Raw genomic sequence first — 19,300 nt, 5'->3', positions numbered from 1 at the left:
AGACAAGACATAATCGGAACATACTTTGATTCACTTGTTTTTCTCCTGATTACATTCCGGTTACTCTAAATTACTTTCTTCTACATATTCTTTTGATTATCAGTAACCCGCGTTCTTCTAAATTCTAATTTTGACTGAAATTCTATTTTTTGGTTAAACAAATTAGTTCCGTTACCGGGAATCTGATAATCTATTTTCTTTTCACTTGACCTTCCTTGTTACATCAATTATGTCGAATAACAATGACAACATCCCAGGAAACCAAGAGAACCAACAAAGTCAGAGAGGCCCACAAAATATTAACATTCAAGTTCCAACTCCGCAGTACTCTCCACGGCAATCTCGTGAGGGTACTCCTGATGGATCTCAAATAAACGAGTATGCTCAATTTGAAAATGCTGAAGCTGTTGATGAAGCTTTGCAGAAATTAATTACTGCTCAGGTCAACAAAGTTGTTGAGGCGCTTGTTAACCAGTTACCTGTTGCAACATCCACACCTTCTCCAAATAATAACACTATAGAAAACCCTCGTTACGGGCTTGTTAATTCAGGCAGCGGTGCAAATCCCAGTAAACCGCAAGAGAGAGAACCAGATAATGTAATTAATTCTGATTTACAAAATTTAGTACTAACCTTGCAGAGACAGCTCAAGGAGCAAAGTGAATGCATAGAGCAGATACCTGGGGTGCCGCCCATATTCAAAGGGGTAGACATGGACAAATATTCGCAATAACCCTGGAAGCCAAGTGCTGGCCCCCTCCCAATTCCAAAAAAGTTCAAAATGCCTGATATTCCAAAGTATGATGGAACAACAGACCCACGAGACCACGTGACTGCATTCACAACGGGCGTAAAAGGCAATGATTTGACTAAGCAGGAGATCGAAACAGTATTAGTCAAGAAATTTGGTGAAACACTCACCAAAGGAGCACTAACATGGTATTCCCTTTTACCTAAAAATTCTATAAACTCTTTTGCTTGTCACACCTCCTTTTTTCGCACCCGCGAGGGCGCATGGGTAGGCATTTCCAATTAAAGGACAATCGAAACGGGATTGGTTTAATTATTTCAGAGTCGCCACTTGGAAGATTTAGGGTGTCCCAAGTCACCAATTTTAATCCCGAATCGAGGAAGTGAATGACTCCATATTACAGTCTGCGTACCAGAAATCCGGATAAGGAATTCTGTTAACCCGGGAGAAGGTGTTAGGCATTCCCGAGTTCCGTGGTTCTAGCACGGTCGCTCAACTGTTATATTCGGCTTATTTATCTGATTTTAAATACAATTATGAACCACGTGCAAATTTTATCTTTTACCGCTTTATTATCATTATTTTAAGGAATGTGAACATCGCTTAAAACATGTCTCTGGACTGCGTCACATGAAATGCACCCACAATCCGGAACATATTTTATTTGACGTTTTGGGATTTGGATTTGGGTCGCATGAAATGCACACCCAAGTTTAAGAAAGTAGATTATTAAACACGCGCCTAAAGAGACTATCGTGTTATTATTTTGGGAAGGCCACGAAATTCGCTAAGCGGCCCTCCTGAATTCTAAGTAAATTTAAAACAAGTATTTACTGAGGGCCCCGCAATTTGCATTTTTTGTTTGTCGAGGCTCGTCCCATTTATTATTTTAAAAATGAATTTGCAACGTCATGGAAATGCATCTCAGACCACGTCACAGTCAATGTACCCGTGATTAGAGACACATTTCGATTTCGCTGAGATTTGGATTTGGGTCACATAAATGTGCACCCGAGTTAGGGAGATAATATCATTAAAGGCGCGCCTAAAGCAACTAGCGCATTATTATTTTTGGGGTAGGGCCGTGAGATTTGCTAAACGACCCGTCCCGGAATCTAAATATTTCATACATATATTTTGTGAGGGCTTCGCAATCTGTACATTTTTATTTGGCGAAGCTAGTCTCGTTTTCTATTTATTTATTTATTTATTCCTCTTTTTTTTCTTTTAGAAAAAGGACAAGACTAAAATAACTACGTTTTTCGCTACTTCACGAGATCATGGGTTATAAATTGAACTCATTTGATGAAGCGGTTTTTTTTTTCTGCGGAATTAAAATTGCTACTAAAATTTTAACATTACTACCACATGTATAAACAACTATTAAGACAAACTAAGCAATTAACACCTTTCAGAATAGGAAATCCGATATTCAACAAATCCGATACACAAACAGTGCATAGGAAATCCATATCATTTCATTCCATTTAAGCAAATATAACAAGTTTGGAAATGTGTATGCACCTGTTTGAAGCAAGAACAACAACCAAACTGTCCCGACAACTATCGGAAACCTCTCCAATGACGGAACGACGGAACCTCGACGTCAAGCTCAACGTACCGGACCTCGACGAACCAAAGTCGACCTCGACGGAAAACAGAACGCTCGGCCAAGCAGGCTCGCAGCAAACCACAGCTGCTCGCGAAAGATGAAACAACGTCGACAACAGTAAGGTCGACGCGAGGGGGCTGCTGACGGGCGTTTGAACGGCGTCGACGCGAGGAGGATGAAGCAGAAAAAGGGGTCGTTTGGACGCGAGGAAGGAGCAGCTGTGCGTCGCTTGGAAGCGCAGCAACGACTGCTTGTTGGACTAACAATGGCGGAAGTGCTGGGTTTTGTTCGGGCTGTGCGTGGGGGGTCGTTTGACTTGAAGAAGTCGGAAATGGTGGTTTTACGTGAGGGTTTTGGAGTAGGGTAGTGTACGCCGGTGGTCGACGAGGGGAAGGTGATGGGTCCGACGATGACAGTGGAAGGGTCTGTTTGCTCGTCGACTGGTTAGTGATGATGGTGGAGCTGGGAGGAGGAGGGTGGTTCGTTTGACTTGAAGAAGTCGGAAATGGTGGTTTTTTCCTGAGGGTTTCTGCTTCTTCTTCTTTAAGAAGAAGAAGTGTGAACAGTACTTTTTCTCCAAAAAATTCCAAAGTCCCCCTTCTCCAAATGTTTGTCCGTGTATTTGACATGGCTTTGCCCAGGGAAATGAGCCCACGCGTGGTGGGGTTCGAGACTTGTGTCCCCCACGCGTGGTGGGGTTCCCTATGTGTTCTGGACTCGGTTTATTATGGGCTAGGTCCGAAATTAGGCCTAAAACCGGGTAGTTTGAACCCGAATATTATTCTTTTGCCCGGACCCGAGAAATAGGAACACGACGTTGCTTAACTAGTCCTATATAAGCAAAATAGCTACTAAAATAAGACTAATTATTTAAAACAAAACTATATTATTATTTTCTTAATATTTTTCAAGATTTAAAATAGCTACAAAATATTAATAAAACTATTTTTTTGTAATTTTCGTTTTTATATAAAGATAAAATATAAAGTAATATTTTGCATTTTTTCCGAATTAAAATGACTACAAAACCTTAATAGAATTATATTTTTTGTAATCTTTTCGAAATTATATAAAGTACCAAAATAAAGTACAATTTTTGTATTTTTTCCACGTTTATGAGAAATGCATAAACTAAAATTTATACATGTATTTTTTTGTGATTTTTTCGTTTTGCAACGAAATAAAGTAAAAATAGTTAAAATGGCTATATTAGACCCAATTTCACATATTCACGCTAAAAATGTGAAAATTCTCGGGGAGGGTCAAAAATCACGTGCTTACAGCTGCCCTCTTTGACTGGAAACACGAAGAGTTTTCCGACAAAGAACGACTAGACGTGTTTTTGACCCGACCATTACTTGGACGGACTACACTTATGGAAAGGGAGGGAATGTGACCGAGCCCTGGTATCTGAGCTGCCTACATATCCTTGGTTATACAGGAATCAAGCCACGTGTAGTTCGGGAATGAGAGAGATGGTAAAGTGTACCGAGGTGAAGAGCCGATCGAGGTTCCGTTCTGTTGAGGTTCCGGTCCGTGGTCCTGTCATTACATCAAAAATGATAACTGAAAATGACTAACTAAACCTATCAGCTACTAGTTACAAGGATTCCTATCTCTAAGTCTTCTGAAACTTGATCTTGAGTCTTGAATGGTGCTTCATACAGACTTCGGATTTGAACCTTGATACTTGCTAGTTGGAGGTGCTAGTTCTTGAGCAGACCGCATTTGTTCTCCACTTCCGTAATTTGGGTTCTTTTTTTCTCTTTTTTTTTCTTGTTTTTTGTTTTTGTGACCAGCTTCTGTTGATCATCCCAGACCGTTGACTCGCATTCTTGAGGCGAGCCTCTACTATTTCTAACTTGGATTGAATGCTGGGGATTTCTGTTGTAACCTTCTGCTTTTCAGTGGGTCACTGCTTGATCTTGAAAATTGTTCCTCCATTCTACAGGCGGGTCCCTGACAATCAAAACAAACAAAACAAACAAAATTTCCTAACCAATTCGTACTGGGAAGATTTGTGAGTCATTAGCAAAATTGTAACCTATTTGTACTACTGATGCAATGACTTAGTAAACTAAAGACTAGACTAGAATGTGCATCTCCTACGAGTAAAACCAAAAACTCTTGCTAGCAAAAGTATCTGCTAAAATAAAAACCACACTGACTCAAACTAGAAAGTGTTTCTTCTATGGTTGAATCGGAATGAGCTAAACAAGGAAGTGCGTCTCCTAAGGGTGCAAACTTCAGTGACTGGAACTAGGAAGTGCGTCTCCTATGAATAAAATCTCGATTTAGGAAGTGCGTCTCCTAAAAATTTGAAAGACCTTGATTAAGAAGTGCGTCTCCTACGGGTAAACTTCAATAAACTAGACTAGGAAGTGTGTTTCCTATGGTCGAACTTAAAATGAATCAAACTAGGAAGTGAATCTCCTAAGGGTGAAATCTCAATTCCGGAAGTGCGTCTCCTGAAATAAAATATAATCTAAAAAGCCAAACTAGGAAGTGCGTCTCCTAAAGCAAAAGTATAACCTGAGCGAACCAGACTAGGAAGTGCGTCTCCTAATAATAAAAACTTAATTCAGGAAGTGCGTTTCCTATGCATGAAATTAAACTTAGGAAGTGCGTCTCCTAGGGGTAAAATAGTCTTAAGAAGTGCGTCTCCTATGGGTGAAACCTTAATGATTTTAAACTAGGAAGTGCGTCTCCTATGAATGAAAATATTTTAGGAAGTGCGTCTCCTATGGGGTAAAAGTAAACTTAGGAAGTGCGTCTCCTATGGGCAAAACTAAACTTTAAGGAAGTGCATCTCCTATTGGGTACAATAAACTTAGGAAGTGCGTCTCCTGTGGGTACAATACTTAGGAAGTGTGTCTCCTGTGGGTACAATAAACTTAGGAAGGGCGTCTCCTGTGGGTACAATAAACTTAGGAAGTGCGTCTCCTATTGGGAAAAACTGTTCTTGTGAAATGCGTCTCCTATTGGTAAAACTTGCTTAGGAAGTGCGTCTCCTTATGGGAGAAACTATTCTTAGGAAGTGCATCTCCTTAGGTGAAACTATTCTTAGGAAGTGCGTCTCCTTAGGAAGTGCGTCTCCTACTGGTAAAACTTGCTTAGGACGTGCGTCTCCTATTGGTACAACTATTCTTAGGAAGTGCGTCTCCTCTGGTAAAACTATTTTTAGGAAGTGCGTCTCCTACTGGTGAAACTTATCTTAGGAAGTGCGTCTCCTATTGGTGAAACTATCTTAGGATGTGCGTCTCCTCTTGGTGAAACTAACTCAGGGAGTGCGTCTCCTTAGGTGAAACTGACTTAGGAAATGCGTCTCCTATTGGGTAAAATGGACTTAGGAAGTGCGTCTCCTATTGGGTAAAACGAATTTAGGAAGTGCGTCTCCTATGGTAAAAACTGTTCTTAGGAAGTGCGTCTCCTATTGGTGAAACTTCTTAGGAAGTACGTCTCCTATTGGTACAATGGATCTAGGAAGTGCGTCTCCTATTGGTAAAACTTAACTTAGGAAGTGCGTCTCCTATCGGTGAAACTTTTTAGGAGGAAATGCATCTCCCATGGGTAAAAATAAACTTTAGGAGGAAATACATCTCCTATGGGTAAAGACGTGGAATGTATGCCTCTGTTATCTGGGCGGGCTCCCAACTTCAATACTTGAAACGTAACGACTGAATGTATTCCTCTGTTATCTGGGCGGGCTCCCAACTTCAACACTTAAAAGTAAAGACTGAATGTATGCCTCTATTATCTGGGCGGGCTCCCAATTTCAACACTTGAAATAAAAAGACTGAATGTATGCCTCTGTTATCTGGGCGGGCTCCCAACTTCAACACTTAAAAGTAAAGACTGAATGTATTCCTCTGTTATTATGGGCGGGCTCCCAATTTCAACACTTAAAAGTAAAAAGACTAAATGTATGCCTCTGTTGTTATGGGCGGGCTCCCAATTTCAACACTTGAAATAAAAAGACTGAATGTATGCCTCTGTTATCTGGGCGGGCTCCCAACTTCAACACTTAAAAGTAAAGACTGAATGTATTCCTCTGTTATTATGGGCGGGCTCCCAATTTCAACACTTAAAAGTAAAAAGACTAAATGTATGCCTCTGTTGTTATGGGCGGGCTCCCAACTTCAACACTTGAAATAAAAAGACTGAATGTATGCCTCTGTTATCTGGGCGGGCTCCCAACTTCAACACTTAAAAGTAAAGACCGAATGTATTCCTCTGTTATTATGGGCGGGCTCCCAATTTCAACACTTAAAAGTAAAAAGACTAAATGTATGCCTCTGTTGTTATGGGCGGGCTCCCAACTTCAACACTTAAAAGTAAAGACTGAATGTATTCCTCTGTTATTATGGGCGGGCTCCCAATTTCAGCACTTAAAGTAAAAAGACTAAATGTATGCCTCTGTTATTATGGGCGGGCTCCCAACTTCAACTCTGGAAATATAAAGACTGAACCCAACATATCCTATTTGAAGGCGGATGAACCCAACATATCCTATTTGAGGGCAGATGAACCCAACATATCCTATTTGAGGGCGGATGAACCCAACATATCCTATTTGAGGGCGGATGAACCCAACATATCCTATTTGAGGGCGGATGAACCCAACATATCCTATTTGAGGGCGGATGAACCCAACATATCCTATTTGAGGGCGGATGAACCCAACATATCCTATTTGAGGGCGGATGAACCCGACATATCCTATTTGAGGGCGGATGAACCCGACATATCCTATTTGAGGGCGGATGAACCCGACATATCCTATTTGAGGGCGGATGAACCCGACATATCCTATTTGAGGGCGGATGAACCCAACATATCCTATTTGAGGGCGGATGAACCCGACATATCCTATTTGAGGGCGGATGAACCCGACATATCCTATTTGAGGGCGGATGAACCCGACATATCCTATTTGAGGGCGGATGAACCCAACATATCCTATTTGAGGGCGGATGAACCCGACATATCCTATTTGAGGGCGGATGAACCCGACATATCCTATTTGAGGGCGGATGAACCCGACATATCCTATTTGAGGGCGGATGAACCCAACATATCCTATTTGAGGGCGGATGAACCCAACATATCCTATTTGAGGGCGGATGAACCCAACATATCCTATTTGAGGGCGGATGAACCCAACATATCCTATTTGAGGGCGGATGAACCCAACATATCCTATTTGAAGGCGGATGAACCCGACATATCCTATTTGAGGGCGGGTGAACCCGACATATCCTATTTGAGGGCGGATGAACCCGACATATCCTATTTGAGGGCGGATGAACCCGACATATCCTATTTGAGGGCAGATGAACCCGACATATCCTATTTGAGGGCGGATGAACCCGACATATCCTATTTGAGGGCGGATGAACCCAACCTATCCTATTTGAGGGCGGATGAACCCGACATATCCTATTTGAGGGCGGATGAACCTAACCTATCCTATTTGAGGGCGGATGAACCCGACATATCCTATTTGAGGGCGGATGAACCCGACATATCCTATTTGAGGGCGGATGAACCCAACCTATCCTATTTGAGGGCGGATGAACCCGACATATCCTATTTGAGGGCGGATGAACCTAACCTATCCTATTTGAGGGCGGATGAACCCGACATATCCTATTTGAGGGCGGATGAACCCAACCTATCCTATTTGAGGGCGGATGAACCCGACATATCCTATTTGAGGGGGATGAACCCAACATATCCTATTTGAGGGCGGATGAACCCAACCTATCCTATTTGAGGGCGGATGAACCCAACAGATCCTATTTGAGGGCGGATGAACCCAACATATCCTGTTTGAGGGCGGATGATCCCAACATATCCTTTTTGAGGGCGGATGAACCCAACATATCCTATTTGAGGGCGGATGAACCCGACATATCCTATTTGAGGGCGGATGAACCCGACATATCCTATTTGAGGGCGGATGAACCCGACATATCCTATTTGAGGGCGGATGAACCCGACATATCCTATTTGAGGGCGGATGAACCCAACATATCCTATTTGAGGGCGGATGAACCCGACATATCCTATTTGAGGGCGGATGAACCCGACATATCCTATTTGAGGGCGGATGAACCCAACATATCCTATTTGAGGGCGGATGAACCCGACATATCCTATTTGAGGGCGGATGAACCCGACATATCCTATTTGAGGGCGGATGAACCCGACATATCCTATTTGAGGGCGGATGAACCCAACCTATCCTATTTGAGGGCGGATGAACCCGACATATCCTATTTGAGGGCGGATGAACCCGACATATCCTATTTGAGGGCGGATGAACCCGACATATCCTATTTGAGGGCGGATGAACCCGACATATCCTATTTGAGGGCGGATGAACCCGACATATCCTTAAGACTGGAAAACTTGGTGGGGATTATTTACTTACCTGTTGGGGGGTAAAATGTTATCAGCTGGGGGTACCCGACTTCCAGAAAATTTTCTAAATGGAAGGAAAATTTTCTGCCCCAGTTTGATAATATCCCTTGTGGCATGCATTTCTGCATCAATGCCATTTCCTTTACCTGTTTCAAATCAAACAAAATTTGTTAGTTTAAAACATGGTGGTTGGTTGTGATACTCTTACTGGGAGGGCTTTCCCTTTCTCCTTCCTTGCTCTGCGCTCCACAACCTGTTGGGGATGATATTATGTGCTGGGGATAATCCCTTCCTGCTGGGGGATATCCCTCTTCTTTTGTGACATAGCATGGAAACTGGCATTTCCCCGACCTTTTAGTCTAGTATGAATTTCGCCAAATCATGCTCACTGCTCTCCTTGCTTTGTTCACGGGCCTTGTCTTTGAGGTTTATAACCTTGGTTTTGGCAAGGATATCACTCTTGACGCTTGTCAATCCTTTTGTCAATTCCCTTTTGCTGGGGATATCTTTAATAACACTAGCCTCATGCTTATTCCTTGCTGACTATACCATTTGGATGTACTAGTCAGATCTTATCTTGAAAAGCTGATGGCATATTTGAAGTCATTTCATACTTGTTCTGGCCCTACAGACTCTATTGGGGAACTTTCTATGAAAGGAGAAAGATAAAAGAAACAAAATAAAACACAAATGAAACGCAACTCTTTTACAAAAGAAACTATAAATAAAAATCTATCAAACGCAGATACCGACTCTAATGGCCATGACATGCGTATGTGGCCTATCCTCTACCGTCAATCATCTTTCAAGATCTTCAATTGGCGATTCCCCATCTGATTCTCAATCTTATTCGACTTGTAGTGCCCGAAGGGTTTTCACTATCAAGCCTCTCTCATTTTGGGTTTTCTCTCAACTTTCATCGCCTTATGGTGCCTGTGAAGGTTTTCACCGATAAGACTCTCTCATTTGTATCACTTTCCAGCTGGGGGTTTGGAGTGTCGCCGGTATGACTCTTTCCGCTGGGGATCAGAGTCCTTTCTGTTGTGGAATAGAATGTTATGCTCACCGGTGAGACTCTCATTTGTCTGACTTGGCATCTTTCGAAGATTGATCAGAAGGTCTTTCTTTGGACCGTAATGTGGGTTTTGGATAGAGCTAGAAAGAAAGGGTATTAAAGGCTCAAAAATGCATTAATTTTGGGTTATTAGTTACAACCTTCGGAATTAGATTTATTCACAATAAACGCAACATTTGCCCCAGTTTCTTGCTTGGGGATATCCTAACTGATTTTTTTATTTATTTATTTTCATTTTTTTTTCATTTTTTTTTCATTTTTCAAAACTATGACCGAGCCGTGAAGCGCCTACGTATCCTCTTTGAGGAATCAGGTCAAACGTAGTTCCCAATTCCTCTGTTTCATTTGACTTTTTTTCTTTGTTATCATTTTCCTTTCTTTTCTTTTTCTCTTTTTTTTTCTCTCTTTTTTCGTTTTGTTGTTTTCTTTCTTTTTCTTTTTCTTTTTTTTTTCTTCTTTTTCGCTGCTACTGATTCCGAACGAGGGGTATGAAAGAAAATAAATAAGGCTCAAAAGGGGTTAACGAAGGATAAAGTATTTGGGTAGCAGAACAAAATGCATTCGTCATTCCAGTTTTCAAAACATGCCAAGTGCAAACAACACAATCAAACAATAGATTTATAGTTTCTTCCGATGGTGCTGGACTTGACAATTATATTCAATCATATGTTTGTTCATTTGTCACTTCTAAAGCACCGTTGGGCGACACTCTCATTCTCATTATTATGAACGACCCTCATGCCAATTTAGGCGAATCTTTCTTTAACGGTTTTCTTTGTGTTTAACTTGCCCCAGTTCCACATGACTCGAGCTCTGAATAATCTCAACCGTCCTTATTTCCTTTAAATGGTCTGAATCGCCTTTCCAGGGTTTTATGATTAACTTTTAAGATTAGGCCCAAACTGGGTGCGCATGTCATGTCCCTAGAATCGGCATTGAACAAAAATGGTAAAAAGGACTAAACAAAAGATGACTGGAAATAATAAAAGACCGGACTTTGTTTTAGACTACCGGTGAAATGGTTTAAATAACAAAACAAACAAAACAATCCCGAACAAAATCCTAAAAACAAACTGGATAAGACAACATCCGACTCATAACCCTAATAATCCGAACAACAGAAATGACAACAAAATGAGCCACCACAAGCTTCTCTCTTGCTGACCAAGGAACAAAACGTCCTCCCACTTTATCAAAATTGGCATTTTAGCCACTGAGCTTTGCATCAATATTACCAGCTTCAACCTCATCAACCTCCGTAGGCAAGTTCTCGAGGAGGTTCGAGTGCTCCATGTCACTGTTATTAATCGCAACCCGCCCTTCTCGGATCATTTTCTCTACTTCCCTTCTCCAACTATGACAGCTCTCAATGTTGTGCCCTATGACATTGGAGTGGTAGGCGCATCATGATGTCGGATCAAAGCTCCTTGCAAGTGGATTTATAGTACATGCGGGGAGTGGCTCAATCGAACCAGCATGCCTTAGCCTTTCAAACAGACTGGCATAAGATACCCCGATGGGGGTGAGAGCCTTTCCTCGTTTCAGCAACCTCTTCATTCTTGCATGTTGACAGGGCCGGAAACCTGATCCAGGTGGCTTTTGGTAGGCTTGTGTAGGTGGGTAGGCATTTTGTGGAGCCGGGTGCCTGGAAAGTGAAGTATGGCGGGGAAAGAAGTGGTGTTGGGGAGCGGAGAAGCATTGATGAGTGATGGAGCTACTCGGGTAGCTGGGAAAGCTGCCATAAGTGGGTTGGGATGGAGAGTATGGGGGATCTTCCGTTATGGTGTTGGGTGCTTGGGAAATGACCGAGCTCAAGAGACTTGGCGGTGGAGGGGGCGGTGCTTTTCCCGTTATCCATGCCTGATACATGTCAGCCACATGTTGTCTTAGCATTCTCACTTCTTCTACCAACCCGTTGTTCCGTTCGATCAATTGTTGTCGGTCATCAGTACCGACCCGCTCGGTTCTGCGGTTCTGAGCCATTGTCCTTTGATTCTGCTTTGCAGGGAGGAGTTACCACAACCAACCACTTTTCTATATATGAACAAAGCAAAGGGAAGCCATCAACGTTAGTGTTAGGGCATTTGACAGACAATCATATATTAGAGATACAATGCACCTAAGCAGTCAGACAATTGTGCCCCTCTGAAAATTTCCCACACTTTCCTTTATTTATTTATTCTTTTTTTTTATTGTTATTATTATTATTTTTATTATTTTTTATTTTTATTTAGTGGTGGTCGAATCTTATGGAGATTGCCAACGTATCATGTCTCCGCATGAATCAGACCTTGCGTAGTTCGGACCAATAAAAGATAAACAACAGTAAACATTTTTCAATTTTCATATTAGAACAAACTGAGTTTCAAAGGTTTGAAGATGACCTACAAACTTGAAACTCAGGCAACCCACATTATTCTAATCAAGAGATTTATAAACTCAAAAACAAAAGGCTAGCTCCCTTTCTCTGTTCGACAAATGCAACCAAACAGTTATTTTTGCAAATGTGGCCCCTTCCAATTTTCACATGAATTTTGAGGCCGGGGAGGATTATTTTGACATTTTACAAACTTGTCCATTCTTTTACGAAAATAACCTTTCGACAACTGAAAGATACTCTAAGGCTATTTCGGCAAGAACGGTTTAAGTCGCGGCCGAAGCTGGCTCGACTTATTATGACAAAATTTGAACTGTATTCACCTGACCGTCGACTCTTTTTTTTCAAATTATAATAAAAACTTGGTGTTGCAAAACACGGCCCTTCAGCGTCTCGGGGACGAAGCTTTTAAGGCTGTGTGGGTCAACTGGACCAAACTCCTAGACATGACCCAAAAGGTGGCCGTTTATGCAAAGTCAGCCTTCCGGCGTCCCTTTCGGGAACATTCGGCTATTTATGACAAACAGCATCTCCTGACTTAGTTATGACTCTTTTATTGTTTTTCGAAAATAGGAAACCCAATACTGCAAACACGGCCTGTCAACGTCTCGGGGACGAAGATTTTTAAGGCTGTGTGGGTCAATCGGACCAAATCTTAAAAAATGACCCAAATGTGGCTGTTTATGCAAAGTCAGCCTTCCGGCGTCCCTTTCGGGAACATTCGGCTATGTCTTGATAAAACAGCGTCACCCGACTTCTTTATGACAAAAATTAAAATTTGACACATATATTTTTTTTTATGATTATTATTTGTTTGTTTTTGGCTTTTTAGCAAAATGGTGGGGTTGGACCCTATGAGGGTTGCCTACGTATCTCGCATCCGGTGAGAATCAAACCCGCGTAGTTCGGGCAAAAGAACTACTTTTAAAAGAAGAAAGGAAACATTTTTTGATTGATTTTCTTTTTACAAGAAACACTTCTAAGATATATTTTTGAATTTTCATTTGCTCTTTTTTTTCTTTATTCTAAAGAAGAAGAAGAAAATATTTTTCGGAATTTTGCTTTTAATAAAAGAAATGCTTCTCAAAATGTTTTTTTTTTGAATTTTGAATTTTCTTTTCAATTTTGAAAAAAGAATCAAAATATTTTCGGATCTGTTTATTATTTTTTTTATATATATTATATTATTTTTTGAAAACAATTAGAAAGACTTCCTAAAGAAGTCAATAATGGAGAAAATATTTTTGGATTATTTTAATTTTGTCATTTTCATAAACAAATAAATAACACAAATTTTAAAAACAAGACTCTTTTTTCATTTTTATGGCAAGACAAACTATTTTCTTTTCTATTAATGTTTTTTTTTTAAAAAAGAAAAAAAATAAGACAAAACAATGATTATTTTTTCTACTTTTCCTTTGCTTTAATAAAACAAACTAATAAGACATATATTTTTTTTATTTTATATCCTCAAAATTTCGGCAGAGTTTCGACACTACTTGGACATTTGTTTTTTTTTTTTTTTAACAATAAGTAGTTATATCTCTACACTGTTATTTTCTCCTATTTTCCACTATTTTCTAATTTGTGGATGATGATGAAAACATACACAATCTTTTTTTCGAATTTTCAATGTTTTATATATATATATATATATTTTATTTTTTATATTTATTATATTCTCAAAAATGTGGCATGGGGGACATAGGGAATTTCAAGACTTCTTGGATTCCGCAAATGTTCCCCATGTGCTTTTCCCAAAAATGAAGCGTGGGGGACATAGGGAATTCCAAGGCTCCTTGGATTCCACAAATGCTCCCCATGCTTTGATTGAAATAACACCATGCTGGAAATGACCAAATGACCCATTCGCCCTTGACTAAATACAACATGTAGCACATAGGATGCCAAAAGCTGGTCTATTATTTTCAGGTTGCTTGTCCTAGACGGACCCAACCCCTGTGTTGAGTCCCCTAAGTCAAATGCACATGATGCAAATAAACGTTCCTACTAGGGATCCGGCATGTGGCTTTGTTATACTAGGTTCAGAACCTGGGTGTTTGTTCTAGACCTGGCTTACCCGAGCGGACAGCTCGAGCCGAGGGGGGGCAGCGTACCGGGAATACAGAAGCTTCACCGGCTTAGCAACTTGTCCGAACCTCGTTCTAAATTGGGATTTGACACTATACAGAAAAGAAGTCGTACGAAGTACACCCTTCTTCATGATTTAGAAGACTCAGAAAGGATATGGGTTTCGGCACAGTTTATATACAGTTCAAATAATATCAAAGGCGGTAAAAGCAGCATTTAACACATTAGGCTCAAACATGTAAAAACCAGACAATAGATAAAGCCAAATAATAACAATTATTTTAAGCTCGAATTCTTAACCCTGAACCAGTGGTTCTGGGTCTAGTCCCCAGTGGAGTCGCCAGAGTTGTCACACCTCCTTTTTCCGCACCCGCGGGGGCGCAAGGGAGTTTTTTCCAATTAAAGGACAATCGAAACGGGATTTGTTTATTTATTTCAGAGTCGCCACTTGGGAGATTTAGGGTGTCCCAAGTCACCAATTTTAATCCCGAATCGAGGAAATGAATGACTCCATATTACAGTCTGCGTACCAGAAATCCGGATAAGGAATTCTGTTAACCCGGGAGAAGGTGTTAGGCATTCCCGAGTTCCGTGGTTCTAGCACGGTCGCTCAACTGTTATATTCGGCTTATTTATCTGATTTTAAATACAATTATGAACCATGTGCAAATTTTATCTTTTAACCGCTTTTGTCATTATTATTATTTTTACGAGAATTGCAACGTCGTGAAAACATATCTCTGGACTGCGTCACATGAAATGCACCCACAATCCGGAACATATTTTATTTGACGTTTTGGGATTTCGATTTGGGTCGCATGAAATGCACACCCAAGTTTAAGAAAGTAGATTATTAAACACGCGCCTAAAGAGACTATCGTGTTATTATTTTGGGAAGGCCACGAAATTCGCTAAGCGGCCCTCCTGAATTCTAAGTAAATTTAAAACAAGTATTTACTGAGGGCCCCGCAATTTGCATTTTTTGTTTGTCGAGGCTCGTCCCATTTATTATTTTAAAAATGAATTTGCAACGTCATGGAAATGCATCTCAGACCACGTCACAGTCAATGTACCCGTGATTAGAGACACATTTCGATTTCGCTGAGATTTGGATTTGGGTCACATAAATGTGCACCCGAGTTAGGGAGATAATATCATTAAAGGCGCGCCTAAAGCAACTAGCGCATTATTATTTTTGGGGTAGGGCCGTGAGATTTGCTAAACGACCCGTCCCGGAATCTAAATATTTCATACATATATTTTGTGAGGGCTTCGCAATCTGTACATTTTTATTTGGCGAAGCTAGTCTCGTTTTCTATTTATTTATTTATTTATTCCTCTTTTTTTTTCTTTTAGAAAAAGGACAAGACTAAAATAACTACGTTTTTCGCTACTTCACGAGATCATGGGTTATAAATTGAACTCATTTGATGAAGCGGTTTTTTTTCTGCGGAATTAAAATTGCTACTAAAATTTTAACATTACTACCACATGTATAAACAACTATTAAGACAAACTAAGCAATTAACACCTTTCAGAATAGGAAATCCGATATTCAACAAATCCGATACACAAACAGTGCATAGGAAATCCATATCATTTCATTCCATTTAAGCAAATATAACAAGTTTGGAAATGTGTATGCACCTGTTTGAAGCAAGAACAACAACCAAACTGTCCCGACAACTATCGGAAACCTCTCCAATGACGGAACGACGGAACCTCGACGTCAAGCTCAACGTACCGGACCTCGACGAACCAAAGTCAACCTCGACGGAAAACAGAATGCTCGGCCAAGCAGGCTCGCAGCAAACCACAGCTGCTCGCGAAAGATGAAACAACGTCGACAACAGTAAGGTCGACGTGAGAGGGCTGCTGACGGGCGTTTGAACGGCGTCGACGCGAGGAGGATGAAGCAGAAAAAGGGGTCGTTTGGACGCGAGGAAGGAGCAGCTGTGCGTCGCTTGGAAGCGCAACAACGACTGCTTGTTGGACTAACAATGGCGGAAGTGCTGGGTTTTGTTCGGGCTGTGCGTGGGGGGTCGTTTGACTTGAAGAAGTCGAAAATTTTGGTTTTACGTGAGGGTTTTGGAGTAGGGTAGTGTACGCCGGTGGTCGACGAGGGGAAGGTGATGGGTCCGACGATGACAGTGGAAGGGTCTGTTTGCTCGTCGACTGGTTAGTGATGATGGTGGAGCTGGGAGGAGGAGGGTGGTTCGTTTGACTTGAAGAAGTCGGAAATGGTGGTTTTTTCCTGAGGGTTTCTGCTTCTTCTTCTTTAAGAAGAAGAAGCGTGAACAGTACTTTTTCTCCAAAAAATTCCAAAGTCCCCCTTCTCCAAATGTTTGTCCGTGTATTTGACATGGCTTTGCCCAGGGAAATGAGCCCACCCGTGGTGGGGTTCGAGACTTGTATCCCCCACGCGTGGTGGGGTTCCCCATGTGTCCTGGACTCGGTTTATTATGGGCTAGGTCCGAAATTAGGCCTAAAACCGGGTAGTTTGAACCCGAATATTATTCTTTTGCCCGGACCCGAGAAATAGGAACACGACGTTGCTTAACTAGTCCTATATAAGCAAAATAGCTACTAAAATAAGACTAATTATTTAAAACAAAACTATATTATTATTTTCTTAATATTTTTCAAGATTTAAAATAGCTACAAAATATTAATAAAACTATTTTTTTTTGTAATTTTTGTTTTTATATAAAGATAAAATATAAAGTAATATTTTGCATTTTTTCCGAATTAAAATGACTACAAAACCTTAATAGAATTATATTTTTTGTAATCTTTTCGAAATTATATAAAGTACCAAAATAAAGTACAATTTTTGTATTTTTTCCACGTTTATGAGAAATGCATAAACTAAAATTTATATATGTATTTTTTTGTGATTTTTTCTTTTTGCAACGAAATAAAGTAAAAATAGTTAAAATGGCTATATTAGACCCAATTTCACATATTCACGCTAAAAATGTGAAAATTCTCGGGGAGGGTCAAAAATCACGTGCTTACATTGCTGAGCTTGCAGATTCTTTCATCAAAGCACACACGGGAGCCCAAAAAGTGGAAAAAAGAATGGAGGATATTTTCAAAATTAAGCAAAGAGATTCAAAATTGCTTAGAGAATTCGTGGACAGATTTCAATGCGAAAGAATGGCATTGCCGCGTGTACCTGATAACTGGGCAGCTATAACTTTCACAAGCAATTTGAATGAAAAAAGATCGGAAGCTATGAGGAGATTCAAGTAAAACCTTCGAGAATTCCCAGATACAACGTGGAATGATGTTTATAACAGGTATAGTACGAAGTTGAGGATTGAAGAAGATATTGTTCCCCGATCTCAAAAAGAAGAAAGTATACGTCTAAGACGTGCAGAGAACGAAAAAAGATCTAGTAAAAACAGGTACGGGCCCTATATGGGACCTGCGGGGAAAGACTCGCGGTCAAAACAGGATAATCAAAGGCATGATCACAGATCAAGAAACAGAGAATCAGGTTCTTCATCAAGATTTAGGAACGAGCTAAACAACTATGAGTCACAGGATGATGATAGAAATTTAAAAGCGAGATTCAGAGGTTACAACTTCAACGTCAACACCTCCGAGCTCGTAGCTGTTTTGAAAAGCATGGGAGATAAGGTTCGATGGCCAAAGGAAATGAGATCGAATCCAAACAGGCGCAACACTAACCATTGGTGCGAGTTCCATAATGATCACAGACATAAAACAGCAGATTGCAGATTTTTACAAAGTGAAGTTGATCATTTATTAAAACAAGGATATCTTACTGAGTTGTTCAGCGAGAAAGGCAAGCAAGCTTACATGAAGAATAGGCAGGAGCCTCCAAAACCACTTTCTCCCAAAATAACTATTAACGCTATAAGTGGGGGTGAAGACATCAATGGTATGTCATATACTGCAGCTAACAAAACTTCCAAAGTAACTATTACCCAAGGGAAACGGGTGCAGCATGTTCTAGAAGAAGGCAATATTACATTCAATAATGCATATACAGATGGCATATTAATCCCTCATAACTATGCACTGGTAATATCTTTAATTGTGTATGATACTAATGTGAAACGAGTTTTGATTGATCCAGGTAGTTCCGTGAACATTATTTTGCTAAGAGTGCTACGTGAGATGCAAGCTGAAGATGGAGTAATACCAAAGGTGCATACTCTATCTGGATTTGATAATTTCAGTGTCGTCACAAAAGGAGAGGTAACACTCACCACTTTTGCTGAAGGGGTCATCAAAGATATAAAGTTCCAGGTAGTAGACATGGATATGACTTACAACATGATTCTGGGGAGACCATGGATCCATGAAATGGATGTTGTTCCTTCAACCTTGCATCAAGTTATCAAATTTCCATCGCCATGGGGAATTTGTCAAATTTGCGGAGATCAACATACGTCCATGGCTATTAACTCCATTGCAAATACAAGCACGAGAAGTGGAGGCAAATAGCAATCACAAAAGGCAGTTGAGGACATCACAACACAAACCTCAACTGAACAAGCGCGAACAGGTGTAGACTCAAGGCCTGATACCATTCAAGAACCAGAAGAGAATGAAGATATTAAAACAACAATAGAGGAATTAGAACCTGTTGTGTTATTCGCTCAATGGCCTAATAAAAAGTCTATGTCGAAGCTAATCTTGATCAAGGAATGAAATGTAAGTTAATTGAATTTTTGAAAACTAACATAGACTGCTTTGCTTGGTCCCACTCCGACATGACAGGAATACCACCAGAGGTGATGACTCATAAACTAAATGAAGATCTGTCATATCCTCCTATGAAGCAAAAGAAAAGGAAGCAGGGAACTTTCAAAAATCAGGTGATTCAAGAAGAAGTCCAAAAATTGCTAAAAATTGGTTCCATTCGAGAGGTAAAATATCCTAACTGGTTAGCCGATACTGTTGTGGTTCCAAAGAAAAACGGTAAGTGGCGAG

At 40.5% G+C, this 19,300-nt stretch overlaps 1 protein-coding gene across 1 annotated transcript; it reads left to right on the top strand.

The window, feature by feature from the left end:
* Positions 1–17,413: 17,413 nt before the first annotated feature.
* LOC138873982 (uncharacterized) lies at positions 17,414–18,811 on the top strand. Its single transcript, XM_070152480.1, has 3 exons — positions 17,414–17,583; positions 17,635–17,742; positions 18,139–18,811. Exons 1-3 carry the CDS (start codon positions 17,414–17,416, stop codon positions 18,809–18,811), a joined length of 951 nt encoding a protein of 316 aa, XP_070008581.1.
* Positions 18,812–19,300: the final 489 nt, after the last annotated feature.

This window comes from Nicotiana sylvestris, chromosome 7 (genome assembly GCF_000393655.2).
Source record: "Nicotiana sylvestris chromosome 7, ASM39365v2, whole genome shotgun sequence".
In the NCBI taxonomy this organism is placed as follows: domain Eukaryota; kingdom Viridiplantae; phylum Streptophyta; class Magnoliopsida; order Solanales; family Solanaceae; genus Nicotiana; species Nicotiana sylvestris.
This window is presented reverse-complemented; position numbering and strand designations above follow the sequence as displayed.